The following is a 22746-nucleotide window of genomic DNA, read 5'->3' on the forward strand; positions in this document are numbered from 1 at the left end:
CTGTTCTGTGTTGAGACCAAGAGTATATTTCTTTCAGAAATGGTGAGATGACCTAACAGTTCACTGCAGAAAAAAAGAGAGACTTGACACTCCTGTTTCCTTATTCCCCTGTTCTGCTTCCAGTTTTGTGCTCCTGCTCTTTAGGTTAGCTTCAATTTCTAGCAGACTCCTTGTGGATGCATTTTAGCTTCCTAAACTGATAGAAAACTATGTTGGCAAAATGAGCTGGGCAGATTTCTGCCAGATTAGGGAGCTGAACTGACCCATGGAACAGTCTGGTGAGAGGTAGGTAGGTAGGTGTGTTGGGGAAAAGGCAATCACTTCTTTCAGGAGTGTCCAGCCATTTGTTTCAGCTGAAGCTATAACTTCATGGTTTAAAGTAATCACAGAGAATGACTGCACTCTAAATTATGATGGCAGAACCTGAAGCTGTGTGGGAGCAGCCATTCCACTTAAAAAAATCAACATTCATTTATTCATACAATGCAAGAACCCAAAAGTCTCTGGATTCTTTTGCTCTTCTTGAAGCTGCTGTGTAACTTTCAGTCATTTGACTGGGACTAGGCTGTGGTGTAGTTTTATGTGTTAAATGAAGTAGTCATGACTCCTCACAGGAATAAGCCAGACCAGACCAGATGCCTTGAAAACTGCACGGTCTGGGCTAGTCATGCAGCACATCTGCATAGACTTCACAGGCCACTTTAAGCTCCAATTTTTGTCATGGCCAAAGCTTTGAGTACTTGGTCGACCTGTCGTCTGGGCACATGCATAAAATTAGCACTCGGGGCAGAAATCTGCAAGAAACTCTATACTATTGGTACTGGCAGAGTCGGCTGACCACGAAACCAGGAGGAAGAGAGGTGCTGAAGTTTTTGCTGCCCTTGGAGACATCACCAAAGCAGTGTTGAGAGTTGCTTTCAGATGCCCTACAGCTGTTGGAAGTTACTGAAGCAGACATCTATTGATCTGAGGAAGAATTTATCAGATGTCCATGTCTGTAATGTAGAACTTGGACTAATGGGAACTGGAGAATGTTGTTACAGTTGACCATTGGTTTCAGTGCTGCCTTCAACAGTCATTTTCTCTGATTCTGGGCATTAGTGAGTAAAGTATCTTTGTGCCTCTATAAGGTGGCCATTGTCAGGTGTCCCAAGAGACTGAAAGCTGTTAGTCTGACATGCCTTTCCATGTAGTATTGTTATTGGTTCTTTCAGGTGTTATCTGATACACTATTGCTATAGCATATGAAGGACTCATATTAGTATATGCAGCTGCTTTAGTGTGATTGTGGGATTTCCCAGCCAAATTGAATCTAAGCATTTTTAATAAGATTCCCATCAGTTTTAACTCTGGAAAGCACCAGAACAAGTTCCGGCTCTGTAGCTTTTGTGGCCCTTCCTGTGTATATGGAGGAGTACTTACTGGATGGATTAACTTACATTTCTATGGCCTGAGGTGATAATGTGGGAAAACAGAGCTGCTGAGGACATTCAATTTATGCACTTGAAAGTAGTGTTAAAAGATTGAGGTGTGGTGAAGAGCTGCATAGCCTGGAGCTTCCTATTAGGCTGATGGGGAGGGATTGCTGCCTGCATACATTGTTGTACCTTAGTTAAAGCTCATCTTTACAAGGAATAACTCCCTATGCCTTTGGGGCAGTAATTAGAAGGCACTTTAACGCTGTTTACCCTTTAGACAAATAATTCAAGCATGGGAAGTGCCTTGCCCACTTTTTTACCAGCCTGTATGAGTTTGAGGGTTAGGTGGAGTAAAGTTCCTGGTGTTTCTCTGGTGGTAAAACTGGTTTAAGAAGTTCTGCACTGGTTGTCTCTCTGTTCTCTCTGTTGTGCACATGCTGTGGTAAATGTGACCACAAAATGAACTAGTTCACCAATCCAATTAAAAATAGGCTGATGGGGAAAAAACAAAACAAAACCACCAAAATCCAAATGGGGGTGGGTAGGCTTATTTTTTGATATTGGTAATTAGAGTGGTGCGTGTCAGTCTTTCCCCTCTGCCTCCCTCTCTCCTTCTTCCATTTAGTTGGTACAGCTGCCCACAGGAGTTGACAGAGAAGGAATGACCAGCTAAGAAGAGGGAAACCTCTTCAGATTGTATTGCTCATGAAAAATTTGTTGCTGTAAGTACACCTGCAGTGGCTGACTTTTCATTTATCTCCACTCCTGGTTGGGAACCAATAAGATGCTTCCCCAAACCTGAGGGGTCTGTAATTGTTGTCTCTTAGCCATACACCCTTGTGTGAAGCGTCTTAAAATGACCATCAAGAAACAGCGGTTTCTAAATGGTGGTAGCATTTCTTGTGTGTCTGACTGTGAATTTAGGTTATACATTGAGAAAGGAGAGAAGTAAACACTAATCTTTTCAGCAAAAGGCCTTTTAGACAAGAGAAGGTTGAAGTCTTCAGACGAGTTGGTAAATCAGATAACTGAGTTTTATGATCTCAGACAGACTAATCACCTGACTGCCATTTCTCCATGTGAGGGACTTCATTGGCACATTCTGCCCAGCAAATGAAGCTTCATCTTTTTCATTTTAGAAGAGAAAGGAGCTCAGAACTTGCACAGTTAAACGATAAAAACAGGTGTGTTGGGGAAGAGCTGACAATATGATGGTACTAATCACTTCAATACTGTGTTTTCAGGGATCTGACTGTTGATATTTTTCAGAAGAACTGGCTCATCTTTCTTTGATTGTTCATTTCAAAATCCTCCTATTGTAGGGACTGCATAAACTCAGAGAATCTTCTTGTGAAAGGTTAATCTTGAGCACATTCAAGCACAGAATAAGTGATCAGAGTGAGGAAATTTGCTTTTGCCAGCTGAATATAGAAATAATTCACTGCTATGTGTAACTTTGCTGTGTGAACTCGAATCTGACTATTGAGCACTGAAGTTCAGTAGATCCAGAGATGCCTTCATAGGATAGGCTAGTGCAGTAAAATGGTTTTCTATGGTCTCTTTCATGGAAAATGATCACACTATTATGGTCATGGTGTCTGAGTACAGGAACCTAGCAAAACGTTCTCATCAAGGCTTTAGTAAGAAAAGTTGGTTTGTGATGACGGGAAAAGTCTAATGAAGATAGGATTAAAATTTGATTATGTCAGTAAGACTTGTCTGTGCATCTTGAAGAAAAGATGGGATTAGCCATCAGAAAGACAAAAATGTGTTTTCTGACACATCTAGCCCTATTTCTGGAACAGTTGATCCCAGAAAGGCATTTAGCATAGCTGAGAGGAGGAAGAAGTGGAATGAGAGATACAAAGTAAGGCTGTGCATGGAGTTATGGATGGGGCAGACCAGATAACCCCATATGCACACGCAACCAGTCACACATTGCTTTTGTCATAAGTGTCCTTCTGGTAAGAGTTGGTTGGCAGTTAGTTTTGCTTTGTGTGCATAGAGAAACGTTGATATTTGGTGGACAGATGAGGTGTCCTTACCTTCCCTCTTTTGTCTAGATTTATTTGCCTGATGCACTGTTCATTATGGTTATGTTGATTGTAACCAACAGTTAACTACCCGTGAGGTATCAAGTGACATGAAGAAATAGAAATGATAGCTGAGATGGCTTTCTTGACCTCACTTTGATCCTTTCTTTGGATGCAGCTGATAGTTGCTTCTGTAGTTCTCTTAAAGAACTGCTTACAGATAGATGCATATGTGTGCTTTGGGTATAGAAAAGATACAGTATCTACTAAGACACAGATACTTTCATACAGTTCCTGCCGAATGGATTTTGCAGAAACCACTGCAAAAATCCTGGTGGATTTTGCAGAAATCACTTTGCTCTCACCCATCACAGAAGGAAGGTTTTTGGTTCTTCTACTTTCTTTGGCAACAGGTGTGAGGAAGTACAAGTCTTAAAAAGATCCTGTTTACAAGAGGCAGAAAAATTAATATAACTTTACGAACAGAAAGCCATCATGAAGCTTTGAGGTAGGTCTGGGAAATGCTTTCTGTGGTGGTGGGAATTCCCTTGGTTATCCCCCTTCCTTACAGAAAGACATTTGTCTGCTGTTACACTGAAAGGTGCACAGGAGAATCAAAAAGCCTCCTCATTCACTTCTCATATCAGCTCCTTCCTAGGTAACTACTGAATGCAAAGTTTTGCAATTTAGTGTAAGACATAGTGAGAGCCAAATTGATGCCCTTGGAAATTTATCTGTTAGGAGTGAGAGGTAAAGAGCATAAGAGAGTATCTCTTTACTACTTTTTTTCATGCCATGCTTCCAAGGGGAAGGCTGCAGGGAGGATAAAGGTGCTGTGCTGCAGTTGGTATGTTGGCTGGAGCTCCCTGAAACCCAATGCGAGGTTTCAACAGAGGAGTCTCAACTGTTGGCAGGTTCTGGTGACCGTGGCAGACCTCAGCGGGAGTTATTCTAAGAACACAACATATGATCAGATTACTGAGGGGCACTTTACATGGCTCTAAAAAATGAACCATCTGACGGTTTATGACAGCTCTTGCCTGTTCCAGCCAAGTGAGGAGTGCGAGTCGGGACTGACCCTGCAGCCAGGGTTGTGAAACAAAGAAAGTGCTTTCCAGAGGCTGTGAGCCTACAGACTTCCAGCCACATAATACCTGCTTGCATCTGACTTCTGATAAGAGAAACAAAAGACATTTAGGATTTGCTTCTCTTGCAGTTTTGATTCACGGTAATTTAATGCGTTCTTGCTGCATTTTATTGGGCTTGGCAATTTGCATAGTTCTATATTTAGTAATCCCTGTGATGAATGTCTTTGTAGAGTGATCTGTTTGTTTATTGGTTTGGGGGGGTAGGGGAGGGTTAGTGTGTGCTACCAGTACCTTTATTAGCTTAATATAACCTGCCACTTTTCTGTTTTTCTCTGACTGAGGACACACTTGTAGAAGAGGAAGACTGAATGAGAATCGGTAGCAAGTGGGAAGTGAATTCTAAAACTGGAAAATGTCAGGATCTACAATTAAATGCTCTCTGTGGAGAGTTTTCTTCTAGAGAATTTCCGTACTGGCATCTAATATCAGCAATTTGTACAAGAGTTTCCCCTCCCACTAGTCTTATTCATTGAAGTATGTGGCCTGAGAGAACTTTGCAATTTTTGCTGATGTTGTCAAAGACAAACATTTAAATGCACACTTACGGAAACACCTCCCACTTTCCTAGGCTTGAATACAGTTTATTGTTTCTCCTCCCTGCTTCCTACCCTATTTCCCTTGTTTTGTCCTCTCTACTGCTTAGTCCCTCTTTGATTCTTTGAGGTGCTGGGTGACGCAGAAGGTTGGCATCACTGTGTAAAGGTCTCTTTCTGCTAGTTTCCTGCTTTTTTGTTTTGTTTTGTTTAGCTCTTTTTCCCTTTTGGTACTCCTTATTTCTTGCTTCTCCTCTTCTCTGCGTGGGTTTTCAATGGGCTGCAGTCCTTTCAGATTTGTCTTTGCTCTGGCATGGTGCTGCAGTTGCCTGTACTTCTGTCATGGAGCACCTCTTTCCAAGAGTATTTTTCCAGCCACATCCCCAGCAATGTCCTTTATCGTGTTTCCTTTTCTCCAAATTTGTCTTTTTACATATCTTTTATTTTTCCTTCTGTGCATCCTCATGTCTGCTTTTGTGATTCCTTTTGTGTCTCCTCGTGTGTCTCATGTCCCTACTGGCTCTTGCCCTTTCCAAAATATATTTGAGCAAAGGTAGCTTGTGCTTCTCTGACTGGTTGAGGTTCTAATGGATTGATTGTCATTTTCATCCAGTTTGGGGATGGCTGGAATTGACTGTGATTGGCACAGAGCTGTTCATGGCATCCTGTCACGCAGATTACTCCTTCTGCCCTCTGTTGCTGAAGCAGAATAGTGCTCTGACAGACTGCTCAGTCTGTATGATTTTTTTACTTTCATGGAAACACAACAAAACTAAATTTACTCCTTAATGCTTATTATATCTCGTTGAGAATCCACTGATATTAGTTTTTCAAGGCTGACCCATAACTGAGCTAATGTCTGGAGAGTTCCCATATATTCAAATTTTGAGCATAGCCCGATATGCACCCTTTAAAAGTTTGCCTGCAATTCTCCAATATCCACTTCTTCTCAAGGCTAGTTTTTTATCTCTCTTACACTAACTCATTCCCCTTGCCCCTCAAAGTGTCCTCTTGGTGTGCAAAAATTCTCATTCTCATTTCTTAGTAGGTAATAGGGTTTGAACACCTTGTTTTGTTCTGCCCATTTCCCACTTCTGATGTGTGTCAAACCGTCCTTCGGAAATTTCATATATGTCGGCGTCTGCATGAGAAGAATCACTTCAGTTGTTTCATACCTTTCAACTTGGATCCATGTCTAACAGATGGAGGCTTTGAAAAGCCATAAATATTATTGTTGGCACTCGAGTAAGGTGGTGTGGGTATGTGTTGCTAGTAATTGGTCTCGGCTTTGTAAAAACGGTTACATGGGTTGGAAGAGCAGCCAGGTGGAAGGTAGCATAACAACATCTGCTCCCATCAAACTCTCCTGGGCATGTCACCATGCTAATGCTGAAACTGTGGGAACTGGAGAGGTCAGTGGTTACATGCTGGGCATTGTGTTTCTGGCACAGAAACAGTTCCTAATTTGTGTATACAGGAGCTGGGGCTGAGTTCTCCACTACAGACCTGTTTCTTCTCCCACGAGAATAAGGAGAGCTGCTGTAATGACACCATTAGGAAAACATTAGGATCTGTAAATGTAAAGTGCTTTCCTGTCCCTATGTGTGCTTTGGTTATGTTTCATGAACATGGCTTAAGTGCAGTCATGGACATTTGCATTCTACTGTTTCAGAAACAGATGGAATTAGGAGCTTTGCCAGCCCTTCCCCCCCTTCCCCAAAAGGTTGAGTGGTCAATTTTGGCACAGAGTCTTTCCTTGCATAACTTTTTTCCAGGTTTGAGTGAAATAAGAGTTTAAAATAAAAACAAGAGACAATTTTTCCGTGGAATATTAAACCACTGGAATAAATATTGTGTTTGCTTTCACTGCTTGCTTTTTGATGTCTCTCATGTCCTAATGTATAAGTTCTCCATTCAACCCATAAACTTTCCATAGACAACACTGGAGTTTTATAATTTTGTTATAAACCTCACAATAGCTGTGGCTTTGCTTCCCAGTTCATTCCCACTTCATTCTGCAAACACTTGCAGCTTATAAAAATATCTCACAGCCTTGCAGTTTTCCCCTCCCAACTTTTTATTGAGGTACTGTATTGCTACTAGTGTCGTCACAGCAAATGTATTATTTTGCAGAGCCTGTTCTTCCTGTCATGTTTTCTTCCTTGAAGCAGCCTAGAGTTCAGATGTGTAGCTGCTGCCTTTATGTTTCTCCTCTGTATTCCTCCATCTCCAGGAAGAGAATAAAATGTGTGACTGCTTAGATTTGATACACGGAAGCCAGTGTATGGAACCTGGATAGTCTGCCTGCAAGAGCCGGAAAGCATTTGTAGTTCACTGTATCAGGTCACACTGATAAACTCTGTGTAACTGTTTCCATGTACTCCCCCCATTGCTGTTTATTTTTGTGTACTTAGATTCACAAAATGACAGACTCATCTTGGTTGGAAGGGATCTCTTCAGGTGGCCTAGTCTGGCCATGCTGCTCAAGCAGTGACAGGTACAGCTGGCTGGATACTGTCCACTAGGCTGTCTGTGACTATCCTTCTAGGATGGAGACTGCAACCTCTTTGGGCAGCCTGTGCCAGTGTTTCATCACTGTAGTAAAGAAGACTGGGGTTTTCCTCTTTTTTTTTTTTTTTTTTTCCCTTTCTTGGTTTTAGACATAATTGTGTGTGTTTTTGTTTGTGCCATTTCTTTCTTGTCCTATCACTGAGCACTACTGAAAGGAGGGTAGTTCCCTTTTTTCTTTTATTCCCTCCCATCCCAGGTACTTGCATGCATTGATTAAAAGCTCCCCCTCAGTCTACTCCTGGCTGAACAGACCCAGTTCTCTCAGCCTCTCCTTATATGAAAGATGTTCCAGTCTCTTTAAATTTTTTCCTGGACTCACTCCAGTATGCCCACATCTTTTTCATGCTGAGGAAACCAGAACTGGACACGGTATTCTAGATGTTGCCTCAACAGTGCTGAGTAGAGGTGAAGAATCAAATCCCTTGACCTGTCAGTAACAATCTTCCGATTAAAACTGGGATTTGCCATAAGAGTGTATTGCTGGCTCATTGTCAGCTCATTGTCAGCCAGGACCCCATCTGTTCAACCAGTTGTCATTCCACCTCCTTGTCCAATTATCTAGCCCATACTTTGTCAGTTTGCCTATAAGGATGTTACGGGAGACTGCTCATAAAACTCAAACTTCTGCCATGTGAACTAATAAGTTCCTTTCTAAGAAAGAAAATAGTGTGACAGGGAATCATCCCACTGCTGATCTCTATAGATACACAATGGAATTATCTATCTTCTTCACTGGGGTCATAGCTTTCTAAACTTGTATTTGCATTTTTTTCTCCGTTTCAGGCCGAAATGAGTTGATTGCCCGCTATATTAAGCTGAGAACAGGGAAAACACGCACAAGGAAACAGGTAAGTGCACAGTTTTCCATGTAAGCATTAGTTTCTTTGGCCATTAGAGATTATGAGGGCTAATGAGAGCAAACCCCTTACTGTTCACTTGTTACTAGTTTCTGGCTTTGCTGGAAAGAGGTTTTTGTCCTGAACTGGTTAACAAGAGTGATGGGAGGAGTCAGCTCAGGCATTTTACAATTGGATCACAATGCTCATGCCTCCCAACCACAATTTAGTGATCCACAATTTTTTTTTTCTACTGTTAAACAGTGTGTAATTTTATTTCCTTGGTCTACTAGTGAATGTTTCAGTGAACATCAGTGGTTCTCTACATGAAGACTCTTTGTTCAGCCCAGGCAGACCCTCAGCAATGCTTATTTTGAAAATACCTGTTGCACAAGATGAAAAAGAGGAATGAATCTTTGTGATTTGGGAGTGACAGTCCAGGCTATGCTGGACAAAGTACTGAGCGACACAGACCTGCTTTGAGTAGGGTCTGGTTGCTGACATTCAGAAGTTCCTTTCAACCTAAATTATTCTATGATGTGTGTGTTTCAGCCCATATTAGATAAGGGAGAAGTTATGAGAGTCATTATATAGCAGCAGAGGTTTCTCTTCTCCCAAGAAGAGGCCAAGATGGGGAAACAGAGAGATCAGAACTCCCAGTCCCTGGTCTTAAGGATGGGTTCTTTTCTTTTTTAGAGGAGGTCTCTGGCTTGATAAAGCCATTTGGACTGAAAAAGGCCTTAAATGGCCCATCTTTACTGTCCCTCCACCCCATTTCATGGCACTTCTGAACATAGTTTCAGTTATGTTCAGAAAAGCAGTTCATTGCTACCCCCAAACACCTCTCCTTCCAACCCTGAATAACTCCCTATTGCACAAGGTGCCTTAAGTATATTCACTTCTACGAGAAGCTACTGAGTATTCCTCTGGGATGAAAATGGATTTTGTCTTTCGATGCAGGTATCTAGTCACATCCAGGTCCTGGCAAGGCGGAAAGCTAGAGAGATCCAAGCCAAGCTCAAGGTAAGATGAGTATCCTTTAACATATCACATAAGCCCTCCAAGTCAGCCATTCCCTTAAAAATGCATTAGATTAGTCACTGAACTGTAGTAAGCTGGAGAGGAAAAGGTACTTCCCAGGAAGTGTTATGCAAACATTCATTATTGTTGAAGCTCTGTGACGTCTGGAGCGATTCTATTTAAAGAGTAAAGAAACAATAACTTTTTAAATTTCGTGTGTCTTGTTTCTACTTCCAATTTATACTGTTGTCATCCAAGTCTGGAAGACCCTTAGACTTAAGAGTATGCAAAGAGTCCTTAACTGAGAAGGAGGGGTTTATGGTTACAAATGCTGACCAGTAACCAGTCCTTGGTGTTGTGGTGGCCTTGGGAAAAGTAGCCTTATAGTTCCTACAGCATCAGTTCTGACTCTACTAGAGGTAATGGTGTGGAGCTGTCCATTGAGAGGAAGCAATAAGCCAGCTGGCATCTTCTCAGGTAAAGTGATGCCAGCTGAATAGACTTTACCCCTTGATTAATTCAGAGCTGATTTGAAGAGGCCTGGGCTAATGAGAAAGAAAATGGTTGACTACTTGCTCCAGAAAATCTGTGTTTTCATTTCTATAGGAAAAGCTCTGAGATCACGCTAATGAACTGATACCTCTTGACATTTATTTCCACTCACATTTGATGCAGGGAGATGGTTTATGTGCTGTGACTGAATTGCCAGAAATATTGAGAAGGTCAAGTGTGTGTGTGACAATTGCATAAGAGGGTGTCCCATGTTAGAGTGTGAACTGTCCAAAAAGGTCTTGCTGAGCAGGATATGATGTCTGGGCCTTGTTATGTTTCACTAAGCCAGAGAAGGAAGGTGAATGCTGACGTTTTTGTTTGGTATGGCAATTAGTAATCTGGAAGGGTGTTGCCTTCCCTGATTTTCAGTGCTTCAGGTGGCAATGATCTTGACAGCCCATTCCAACCCCGACTGTTGAGTAGATGGCTGTTAGTATGTGCTTCCTCTTGGCTGTCTGGGCAATTCCTCGCTGGGCACCAGCGGAAACGGACTGTCCTGTGCGTGAACCGTTGGCACTCAGTCTTGACTGGTGCTGAAGTGCATGCAACTCTTTTGCAAGAAGTGATTACCTCTTAGCCATGACTGCACCCCCCCATCTCATCCCCCGCCACATTTTAGAAAACTGTGCTATGTCTGTTATTACCTGCTGTGTTTCCAGCTGCTCTGATAAAGAGAAAGAGCCACAAATTACAACTACCTAATTCAGTGCACCTAGGTAGGGCTGCCTAAGCTTGAGACCTGTGGTGCTGTTAAGTGGTCAATTCAGGTGGAGGTCTGCTTGAGAGGCAAGTTAGAGAGAGTAGGAAACAACAACTGCCCAGGGTGTTAAAAGCTTTACTGCTGCTTATATCTGTAACCTTGTTTCTGTTCCTTGCATGTCACAGCTCTGGGATTTGGCATGATTGAAAAGCCAGTCAGCCGAGCCTGTTTCCACTTAGCACACAGGAACTGGCTGGTTTTGTTCTCGGGGAGCGAAGGTGTCTCAGGGAGCTCCATGGAGCCATTGGCTGTTGTCCTTTTACACCACCCAGGCCATGCTGTGAGCTCTGCCCAGCTGCCCGCAGTGAACCCTTCCCCAGTACCAGCCTGTTCCTTTCCGCCTGCAGAGGCAAGTCGGTAGCACCGATTTGACTCATTTACTTCTTTGTTTTTACTGGTCATTTCCATAGAGCAAGGAAATGAAATCATGAAAGATGCTGCCCTTCTTCCAGGTTCCTGCTGATAGCTGAGTGTTCTTCTGTCACTGTTCACTTTCCATACAAGTATAAGTTTTCATATTTGTATCCTAGAGATCAGAGCTGCTATGTGATGACTTTTCAGAGCGATTACTATAATACTTCCGTCTCCACATGAATTGGGGTGGCTTTTTAAAATGTGCACTGTCTGTAACAGATAGAGATTGGAAATACGGTAAAGCTTGACGAAAAATCTGTTCTCTGAAGTCAGTAGTTCTTCCATGTCCTGGGTGGCTAACACATATTACCTGTTCTAAGGAAAAAGTGGGAAATTGTGGTGGTATGGTGATATTATTATTATTATCATCATTAAGAAGAAAACACAAACATGGCAATTGTTTGGTAAAAGTTTTTCTTGATTTGTTTGGGTTTTTGTTTGGTTTTGTTGTTTGGTTTTTTTTCCTGGAAAGGTGAAAAGAATATAGAACTGTTAGCTGAAACAGAAAGAAGATGTCTTTTACAAAAACATTCTCTTTCCAGCAGTTTGTCAGGCATTTAAACAAAATAGAAAAACACGACAGGGATTAATAGGTAAAATATGTTCCCTACTTAGTTTTTTTTTTCCCTTTTAACTTTAATATCTCCACAAGTAAATGCGTCTTCCCCATAACCTCATGTATAAACTCAGGTAGACACTTTTTCTGGTGAGTAAGTAAGAGAAGAAAAAAAATGGCAACTGGGACATGGTCCTGATGTATGTTATGAAAAAAAAACCCGAGAGAATTAATTTCTCTTAAAAAAATGTAGGTAATCCTTGAATTATTCCCTAAAGCATCATTTAAACTGGATTCTGAAACTTTCCTATGACTTTGGATAACATTAGGAACTTAGCAATTAAAATGTTTCCCTTTCATTCACTTGAATAGTACTAACGGGAGTAACAGGTGCTCTAAAAAAAAAAAAAAGATACATGTTTTGCCCATTCCCACTGATCATTCCACTTGAACATTAGCATTTATCCTTGAGGAGTTTTTATGCCTCCTCCACATGATTTTTTTGTGTTTGATGCATTGGAATCCCTGGACTTTAAACTTTAAAAAAATTTTAGATAGATTGGAGGGGTTAGAGAGAATGGAGATCCAAGGGTGAGAACTTACTGCAGTTCGATGAATGCAAGTGGGAAGTGAGAATTCCAGGAAAAGACAGCAAGAGTGTACCTCTTTCAGCAGTTTCTACAAGCTATGAATTCTTCTGTGCCATTGTAATTACAATATCACAGGTAAGTGTAGAGTGTTTGACGGATGAAGATTAACTGTAGTGGATGTAGAAGGAAAAGCAGAATTTGGGGATGTGCTTCTACTTGTCTATTTATTCCTTGGAAGAAGAAATGCAGAATGTCATTTGTTTTATAAATACATCGCTCACTAGTGGTTGCACTGTCACTGCATACAAAAATGTGTGTAAATTCACAGTCCTGTTAAAATAAAAAAAGGAATGTCCTTGCCTTGCATATGTGCCCTGGAGATTATTAAAGTTTTAAGTTTCTCTGGAGATGGGAATAAAATTATCAACTCTACCTGATACTAATGCAGTCACACATTAAGGTAGTCTTTTTTGCAGTGTTAATGACAATCTCTTTTTGTGAGCATGTTTTTAGAGGGACTTTTTTTCTAATTGATAATAAAGAGTCTTTACCATTGAATATTTTGACCAATTATTAAAACACAAAAGTCAACTAGGGTTGTACTTTCCACAACAAAACTTTTCAGCTTTGTGGCTGAAAGCTACAGAATGGATAAATGCTCAGCAGTCTTTAAACTAGCATTTCAGAAAGGATGATAATTCACATATGAAGCTATAGTACTGAATTAAAGACTTACATGGTTTGAAGTGTTCTTGGGACAGTTTTCAGGGAATTTGCTGGCCAGGTTTTCAGAGATGCTTGTTTCCTACAAAGAAGCTGATGAGAATCCTGGTTATACAGCATTAGAGCAGGCAGCTTGTTAATCATTATAGTAACTGTTTTTTTGGTTCCTCCTCTTGCCCGTAGGATCAGGCAGCTAAAGATAAAGCCATGCAGAGTATGGCTACAATGTCATCTGCCCAGATTATCTCTGCAACTGCCTTCCATAGTAAAATGGCCTTGCCTGGTCTCCCACGACCAGCCTACCCTGCTGTTTCTGGGGTGAGTGAATCAATGTCTTGGTGGAGTTTGGCTGAAGACATTTGAATATTTGAAAGGGTGGTGGGACCTGCTCAGGAAAATTCTGAGAACATCAGACAGAATGGGCCAAAAGGCATTGTCTGTGTAAAATAAATCTGTTATATGACTTCAACAGTTTAGGTCTGATTCTTTGCTCACGCTGATGTAAAACTATAAGGTTTCGCTATATATGGTTTTTAATGATGCAAGTGAAAGAACAATCAGTTCCTTTGGATTTTGATCTGCCCGAAGTATTTTTAGGTGTCTGTATCACTTTTCTTAGTACAAATTCTTGTTGAATTAAAACAGTTTAGGCTATCCTGACCCTTTCTCAAGATTATAATTTGCAAACTCATCCTGAGTGCTTAGATCACAAACAGATGGCCATTACATAAAAACCCTAATGGAGAAGGCCTGTCAATGTGCCCTAAACTATAAGTAGGGCCTAGTGTGCTTTTGCTGAGCATCAGTTTCTGCTGAAATACTTTCCAGCTCAAATGGTCCTTTCAAGAGAGTGAGTATCATTTAAGCTTTAAAGATGGAGGCACAAGGTCCATATATAGTATTTAACATTGAAGCCCCCTATCAGTTTCTGGCATGTCAGCAGTAGCAGTGTGCAGAAAGAAAACAAAAGTGAGTTAGTACCGCCATAAGAATGAAACCAGGAATGTAGAAAGAAGAGATGTAGCTCAGTCACGTATTTTAAAGGCTGGGAGCTTGCAGTTTATTTCCTCAGAAAGGAGCAAGCAAGCCTTGCTTTTCATGACTTTCCTAAGAGTAGTGACTTTTGTCTATATGTTGTTCTCTTGCAGTTCTGGCAAGGAGCGTTGACAGGCCAAGCTGGATCTTCCCAAGAGTAAGTATTCCTTCATGTCAGCATCCAAAGCAGATGCTTCTGCTGCTTTCTCTGCTGCCTGAGGAACACCATTAGCTATTACAAGATCTGTAAAACACTGAAATAATATCGTAAGGCAGATGCCTTGACTGTGGATCTGAGACTTAAGGCTCAGGGTTGAAGACAAACTGAGAGTCATGAGAAAATCTTAAATAGATAAAACCCTATGTCTTCTTATCATACCTTCAACGTGGATTACAAGCCTTAATATGCCCCATGACTCAGGCAGCCTAAAATGGATTATTTTAGAGAGCTGTGGAATCTAGGAGCCTGCTAGAGGTGAGGGTATTGCAATTCCATGCTCCCAAATTCAACCAGTAGCAATGCTGAATGTATTCCCAGTAGTGTGTGTACTCACACAACTGTGCACACACCTTGCACACACACACACCTATGCACACATCTGGCTGCACAGAACAGCACAGACAACACTCAGCACTCCCACAAATACAAACTGCACCTACAGTCTCATCCTGTACCCTCTGGCTGATGAGAACGAAGGCGTGTTACTTGAAAATAAATGTGTACTGTGGATCCATGCAATACCTGCCCCTGGTTCCCTTGTCTCCCTGTGTGCTGGCACCCAGGCAGGTGAGCCCCTGAGGCCACAGCCCCACTCCAGTTGCTGGTGCAGGCTTCTCACTCACACAAACAAAGTTATGTGCATAAACACACACAAACACGCTGTGAATCTCTCCAGTAACTGGGCTTAGATATACGGTCCACCTATTTGCTGAATCTTCACTTTCCCCAGTTTGCCTCCCACAAACATGCACACACAGACTCCTCTTTCAGCCGACCTCCAGATTTCACACTGTGGTTTGGCCTGAACCTCTTGGTGCCTCTGAAAGCGCTCTTACCTCTGGAGGCACATGGAGCTGACTCCCAAACCATCTACTTGATTCATAACTCCTAATGATCACGCCTTCACTTGCTGCTGCCATTCCAGAAACAGTCACTTATAACTGAAAGCTCCCCGTGAAGAAAAACAGTTAGGAATAGACTTGAGTGACACGATAGGAAAGACTGCACTGACAAGGTGTGGGGCATGCACAGACAACTCGCACCTTTTATTGGCATATTCTCCCTAAACATCCCCATAACAAATCTTGTGCAATCCCAAAATGCTTTTCCTTTGCATTCCTAATGTGTCCCATACTATCGCTCAGTTTATAAGGTGACTGGTTTGTGAGACTCCCCAGCTGGCTCACTGGGTGGGTTTCACAGCTGGAGATCAGCCTCGGATGGGCTGATGATTCACGAGTAATGGCCCTGACTGCAGAGGTGTCAAGAGTGTTACTCAGGTTGCTCTGCTTGCCGTTTTTTCTCTGTGCTCCTTCGTTTGTGTGGAGGCACACCTTTTATCACATAACCTACTGGCGGAACAATGTAAGTGAAATTTAAGGACAAGCAGCTGAAAGGGTGTATGTTCTTTGCCTATCGAGGTACTATTGCTAATGTTTGTGGAGCAGATCAGGAAACAGATACTATAAAAATACCTTGTGGGGAAAATGTCTAGTAAAGGAATGGAAGCCATTCAAGGAGAAATGATAAGTAGGTTTCATACCTTAAACTAGAAAGTGAACATGGAAGCATCAGATTCTTTTAGAGGCTGATGTATCTACCACCCTGCTGTCAGATGATGTCTCCAGATCTTCATTTTTTCTTGCAGTAGTGTGAAAAAATGAAGCTGAGCTGTCTTGAAAGCTACCTTCAGTTGTGGGTGTTGATGTTGAATATCTCTAAATTTAGGTTTAAAAGTATAAGAGGCATCCAGCCCAGAACTATATCCACCTGCATAAATTTAAAAGTATTTGTAGTTAAAAGGAAAGGATAAGTAAGTATTAAGAGGCTGATAAAAGGATCTCAAGAAAACAAATCTGGTGGGAGACACTATTGAACACCTGCAGGGAAATCTTAATTAGTCTAGTCCTGGCCCCTTACTGTTTTGTGAGTCTTTCCCCAGGACCCTCTTTTGCCTAAACAGAAAGATAATTTCCAAAAGACAACTATGCGACTTTCCCCTTCAGAAGAAATGTTTAATCTAATCTGTGCAAACAGCTGGTCACCTGGAATATTTTTGTTTGGTTTGTTTGTTTGTTTCCTTTTTTAATATTCACCTTTCTTTGTGTACTTCTGTAGTGTGAAACCTTTTTCTCAACAACCCTATGCTGTACAGCCTCCACTTCCATTACCAGGTAGGTAAGGAAATGTAGTACCTTTGAAATCATATTTTGATTCCAAAACCAGCCAACATTTTAAAAAGCCTGAAAATTAGTTTAAAAAAATTACCAATTAAAACATTTCAATGAGCTGAAGCTTTTTAATATTGTTTTATTTTACAAAACTTTTTTTCCTGCTTTGTGTTGGTTGTGTTGTTTTTTTTTTCTTCCTGGCTCAGCAGAAAATAAAAGTTTCCTGCTCTTCCACCATGCTTCATGTTCTAGAACATTTTTCTCCATCACAACATGATTGCCTTCCTAATTTCTTATTAAGTGGAATAACAAATGCCTTTTCCTTCTCAGCTTCCCCATTTTGAGAGGTTAATGGTGACACTTCATTTTGATACTAAGCCGTTTATTTCACTGCTCCTCTAGGGCTCAATCTAGGTCCTTTTATAATTACTGAACATCTTTTCTCTGGTGTCAAAACCCAAGTAGATTGTTTTTTACATCATTACCTACCCTGATAGTGCTGTCTTAGCAAAGGCCAACTGACTGGCCATTTAGAGCACAGGTAGGCTGAAGACCTTGAGAATGATATTTTTGCATGATGAATGAAGTCATAAGAAAATGTAATGAGTCAGCTTTGATATCAGGTGCTCTGCTGGAAAGCATTACTGGCTTTTCTCTTTCTAAATTTTGTTATATAAATTCTGTGTGCTTAGGGTTTGAGTCTCCTACCGGCCTCTCGCCTTCCCCATCAGCACCAGCTTGGCAAGGACGAAGGGTTGCTAGCTCCAAACTTTGGATGTTAGAGTTCTCTGCATTCTTGGAACAACAACAAGACCAAGACACAGTAAGAAACTCACCTGACTTCCACCCCTCATTGATTTTTGGTGTTCAGATAACTCCTGTTCATCTCATCATGGATATGTTACACTTCTCTATGTCTATGGAAATACTTGCTTCATTGCTCTTCAAAGAATAGAAAGCCATCTTTGGGAAACACCACAAATCCTTCTTTTAGAGGATAGATAGTCCTAGAGCCAGCTCTGTGCAATGTGCTTCTGGCTTCCCTCTCCAGGGTCAGAGATGTTCACACACCAGAGCTCAAGGCACTGAGGTTATAAGCCCGTGCTGGGTTATTCTAGCTGTCCTGTTCAGCCTTGTAAAAAATTTTCCACTACAGAACCCAAAATGATGGTAAGATCACATAAAGCCACGTATTTCTCTGCTGTGCTGGGAACTTCAATCTAGGGGCAACTGGGATGAATTTGCATCAGTGGGTTTCCACGGTGCCATGTATAAAATGGAAGTAATAAGATTTTCCTGTCTCACTGAACCTTGTGGTACTGCATCTTAAGATGCACTTTAGTGATGGGCTGAGATAAGAAAGTTCAGAAAAAGCAATATTATTTGGCTGGTACCTTGCTGTGGAATTTCAAGCTCTTCATAGGACAGGAGCATTGATGTTTGACTGAGTGACCTGTCACAGGAAACACTCTGTATCTCAGGTTATTTCAGACTATATAGCAGTGGCATGAGGCAATGGTTTTGGAGTGAGTATAGAAGGAAAAAAACAGCAATAATGTTTCAGAGAAGGAAGAAGCATCATTGTACTGATAGGAAGGAAAAACCAGCATGAGCTGGTACTAGCAGAGGTAATTTCTTCTGCACTTTTAGAAAATGCTATCAAATCTTCACTGACTTCCAGTAGTCTTCCATGAAAAACAATCCATGTTCAGTATGTACTGAATGGTACTGAACAACTCCTTAAATGCATGTTTTTCCTCTTTTTGCAGTATAACAAACACCTGTTTGTGCACATTGGGCAGTCAAGCCCCAGCTACAATGACCCCTACCTCGAGGCAGTGGATATCCGGCAGATCTATGACAAGTTCCCTGAGAAAAAAGGGGGCCTGAAGGAGCTCTTTGAAAGGGGGCCAGCTAATGCCTTCTTCCTTGTCAAATTCTGGGTAAGAGAAGGACCCTTTGTAGGGTACCCATTTGCTATGAATTTCCCACTTTAAAGGCAGTGACCTCATTAGCTGTTAAAGATTGCTGCCAGTCTTTTTTTCCTATGCAGACGACTTAATACAGCCATGACTGTCACTGGAGATCTTTCCTTGGCTGCACAAGGCACACTTTCTGGCCTGCAGCAAGATGTATCTTTCACATTATCATCTTTAGAGTTGTTCTTGACTGCTCTCTGGAAATTTTATTTGCTAATGGTGACTTGGACCCATTAGAATTTTTATTTATGTATAAATAAGGAATTCGGGGGAAATTATTCTTTGCATACTCACATGTGTTCACTTCTCTCAGTGTTGTGTAACTTCTGAGTCAGAAGCAATATTTTTCCATCTCTTCTCCCGTCTAATTAGCTGCATTTTTGTGTTGTGAAGTACTAATGATTTACAGATGCATGTTTACTGCTGGCACTAGGACAGACAAAGGATAACAGACATATAATGAAATTGGATTATGCTGATAATATATTACTGAAATGACTTCTGGTAAGCTGGAAGAAATCAGCCTGGCAGAAGCTTACTCACTCAATTTGGATATTTGTGATTTAGCAGAAATTTGCAAAGCTGTGTGATTGTGTTTCAGGGTACTAACAAAATAGCTTTGGTGACTGATATTATCATAAGTATTACAAAATTAAAAATAATAGCATCTTGGGGCAGTTGCCTGTTAGATGGCTGAGGGAATGTGTAATGGTATTTGGAGGCTTTCACCTTGAGTTTACCACTTATAATTCAGGATATAAGTTTACCACTTATAATCCCCCATAAGATGATGAGAAATAAGCTTTCATGTCGCATCCTCTATGTACAAACTGGTGCTAGAAAGCCTCCTAATTGGTGTTTTCAGGAGGAAGAATTAACTTAAGTGCCTTGAGATGCAACTTCCCAGCTGTCCTAAGCCTAGCCTTTCCAGAAATGAGTTGGAGAATGTTGGCTGGGAGTCTGCTACTCAAGTGTCTGTGCCTGGAGTGTTGGTTCCTGATGATTCTTGGAGACACATAATTTTACTATCTGCAGACTGTGTGCTAGTGAGCTGGGCCTCTCATGGGATTAGCCTCTGTCAAAGTACAACAAGCCCTGCTTGGGAGGGTCAAAACAAAAGGTGAAAAATCAGCTGTGCTCCGGCTGGGAGAGACAGCAGCACCTTACTGAGAAGCATATCCTCTGACAGGGTACCCCTAGAAAGGTAGTGATTGCCTTTTGTGCTTCGGAAGTTTCAGGAACCAAAAGGAAGAGCGCAGAGGGAGATGTTACCTAGTGAGAGAATAAAACACTTTGAAATTCCTTGACTCGAAGAGAAAGAAATCATAATGAAATTGTGGTCTGGTGCAACTGTGATTTGATTTATCAAAACTGACAGTGTAGTTTTCTGCTTTTGTGATTCGGTTTGGGGATTGTGATAATTTGTTTTTCAATATCAGAAGGATAAATGTGGCCTATGCTTCATGTCAGACCAACCTATATGAGGCTTTTGAAAGATTTACATGGTGAGATGTCATTAAGTTGGACTCTTTCTGGACCCATGTGAGGTGTCTGGTGTTCAGAGGGTATCAACTCACTGGAATTTGACTTGCATAAAGAGGTGTGACATAGGATTTGAAAGATATTTACTCCAATGTATATATGATATTGTCGGGCTCTGCAATTCTACACTTGTAAGGACAGTAATATTTCTGGCCTTGGTTTAATATTTTGACTTTCTGATTCCTTTTTTGGTACCCTTGCATTGTTGAATCCCATCTGGAGTTAACACTGGGTTTTGTTGATGGCAACATTATGAGTTGTCACTTAGAAATAAACAAAGTTTACAGGTCAAGTCATTGGTTGAATGGAAGTTTCTAAGCCTTTTAAGAAGTCAATAAATAAATAAACAAACACCTTTCATAGATAAGGCAATGTTATTTAAAAAAATAACAGAATAAAACTAGATTTCAGTAGAAAATTTTATATCCCTCTGCATTTTTATAATTGTAGTAGCATGTGCTAGGGTGCTTTTTATTTTTGCTTCCTGATAGCTCTGGACAACTGTACAAATATGCTATTGATATTCAAAGATGCATTGAATAAAGCAACTACTACACTGTTGAATTTATAGAATCACTTTAGGATAAAACTATTATCCAAAGGCAAATTACTGATAACCTTGGTGAGTAGAATTAAATACTGGAAGGAGTGTTTTGAGACATGAAGTTATGAATGATTTTTCAGTGGTTCTGAACTAAAGTTGTGGTTTCAGGTGACAAAGACTTTAAAACCACAAAGAACGAATAAGTTGTGTTTGTATATATGCAGTTTTAGGCTTGAAGAATGTGAGGCATGAACCTCCCATTGCTACACTAAGCATTGAATATACCAGATGATCTGTTGTGCACCAGAAACCTAACTGTAAACACCAGGATGGGGGTTTCTTGACATCACTGGTAGCACTTAGGATCTACTATGACTGAGAAAGGGATGTTCATGTTTGTTCCTGTTGTTGCATTAAGTTATTTATACAGTAGCTAAAAGTTGATTAGTTTGAAGCAAAAGCAATGTTTGCAATTCTTCCTTGATTTTGGCATTGGGAATTTGGTACAATGAACTAACTCTTGGACTTGGATTGGCAGGCTGTGTGTGACATCTGTGTGACATTTCTCTGTGCTCCAAGTGCATTCTAGCACATGACAATTAATGTGAGACATTAGCCTCCCAACACATGGGCAGTGGCAGCTCTGCTCTTTTCCAGTGTAATATTATCTCTGCCACCTGTTACTTGCCTCTCCCTGTGAACTCCTCCTATATGCATCGTTATTAATAGTTTGGGCAAGAGGCGTTTTCAGGGCTTTGCACATTAGTAGAATGGTGCACTTGCGTCTTAAAGCTTTCAGTAGTTGTGAGACCCTAGGTGGAGGACAAAAGGAAAATGGCAAACCAGGAATTCAGGACAGGCAGTACTTTGAACAGAGCAGCCAATGCAGAAGGGTGGATTGGGGGAATTTCTTGGGAGAGCTGTCCTGCCAATTTATGTAGTAATTACTTCTTGGTGATAGGCAAACTGAAACAGTCAAACCACTGAGTATTTTCTTTCAGCTAAATATATTATACTTTTGTGGAAGGTGCTGAAGAGATGGCCTGGAGACTGATGTCCTCCACTTGGTTTCTCTCCTGTTGCAAGCAAATCTCGTCAAAGAAGCAGCAGTGCAAATTCCCCTTGGCACCCTGCCTTACCCACTGCATGTCTTCAATCCTGACCTGGCAGAAACTGCTTGGAGAGCAAGGAGATGGCAATTCAGTCCCCATGTCCATTCTGTCCTTGCTACTCCTTCAGAGGCAGCAAACAAGGCAGCAGCTAGCAACACAGATTTTTATGATCTTTGCACACACTAATTTCTCCTGCCATCATCTCCAGTTGCTGCCCTATGTAAGGGGACTCTGCCGATAGCCCTTCTTCCATCAGAGTTATTCCTCACAGTGTTCAACAGTATAGAGGCTGCTGGCGGCAAAGAGCAGATTGAAAGACTGAATTGCTGAGGGAGACTATCTGCTGGGTGTCAAAATAGCACAATTCTGCTGGGCTAGATAAGTCACAGCTCTCCATACTGCTAGCAAGGCTATCTTTGGCTAGCTTGGGAACTCTTCCCACTTTTTTGGAGGCTGAACCTGGCAGTGGCTCAAGTTTTGCACTGTTCTTTAAGAATTGTTCAGCATATGCCTTTCCATTGACTACATGGACCGTGTGTGCAAGATATCAGCCATCTATTGTTTCTCATGGCATTTAATGCCACCTGGACTCTTGTCTAATCCTTGCTTTTCGAAGCCTCGGATAAACTGAAGGCTGATTTTCAAAGGCCACATTTCCCTTTGTGAGGAGTTTCAAAGAACTTTTGGGAATGAGGCCTTTCTCCGTTATTAGTTGTGAAACTCACTCCCACCAAAGAACAGACAAAAATCTTGGTTTAATATGTGGTTAGGACAGTGCGCAGTGCCAGTTTTTCTGTAGTTCTTTCTTGGGGCTGCAGAAGTTTTGTGATATACTCAAGCTCATCAGAGCTCTTTTCAATTGCTAAGACTCAAACCACCAAAGATATAAAAAAATAGAAAGCAATACTAACTTGTTGAGGGATACTATGCTTTTCCCTGAAAAAATCCCTTCTCTTCCATCTAGAAATCTTGTCTTGTAGGTATTTAAA

The 22746-nt window shown here is 41.2% G+C and overlaps 1 protein-coding gene across 1 annotated transcript in view; it reads left to right on the plus strand.

The window, feature by feature from the left end:
- Window positions 1-22746, plus strand: part of TEAD4 (TEA domain transcription factor 4) — a gene marked incomplete at its 5' end in the record, with an annotated part of 40008 nt that overhangs the window by 9839 nt on the left and 7423 nt on the right. The window contains 7 exons of the mRNA XM_027897122.1: window positions 8487-8551; window positions 9500-9562; window positions 13338-13472; window positions 14303-14346; window positions 16528-16583; window positions 17273-17403; window positions 18350-18523. Coding sequence (XP_027752923.1) covers window positions 8487-8551; window positions 9500-9562; window positions 13338-13472; window positions 14303-14346; window positions 16528-16583; window positions 17273-17403; window positions 18350-18523 — 668 coding nt within the window. The remainder of the gene's footprint in view (window positions 1-8486; window positions 8552-9499; window positions 9563-13337; window positions 13473-14302; window positions 14347-16527; window positions 16584-17272; window positions 17404-18349; window positions 18524-22746) is intronic.

Source organism: Empidonax traillii, unplaced genomic scaffold (assembly GCF_003031625.1).
Source record: "Empidonax traillii isolate 1590-97213 ecotype Southwest subspecies unplaced genomic scaffold, ASM303162v1 scaffold531:size451153, whole genome shotgun sequence".
Classification (NCBI taxonomy): Eukaryota; Metazoa; Chordata; class Aves; order Passeriformes; family Tyrannidae; genus Empidonax; species Empidonax traillii.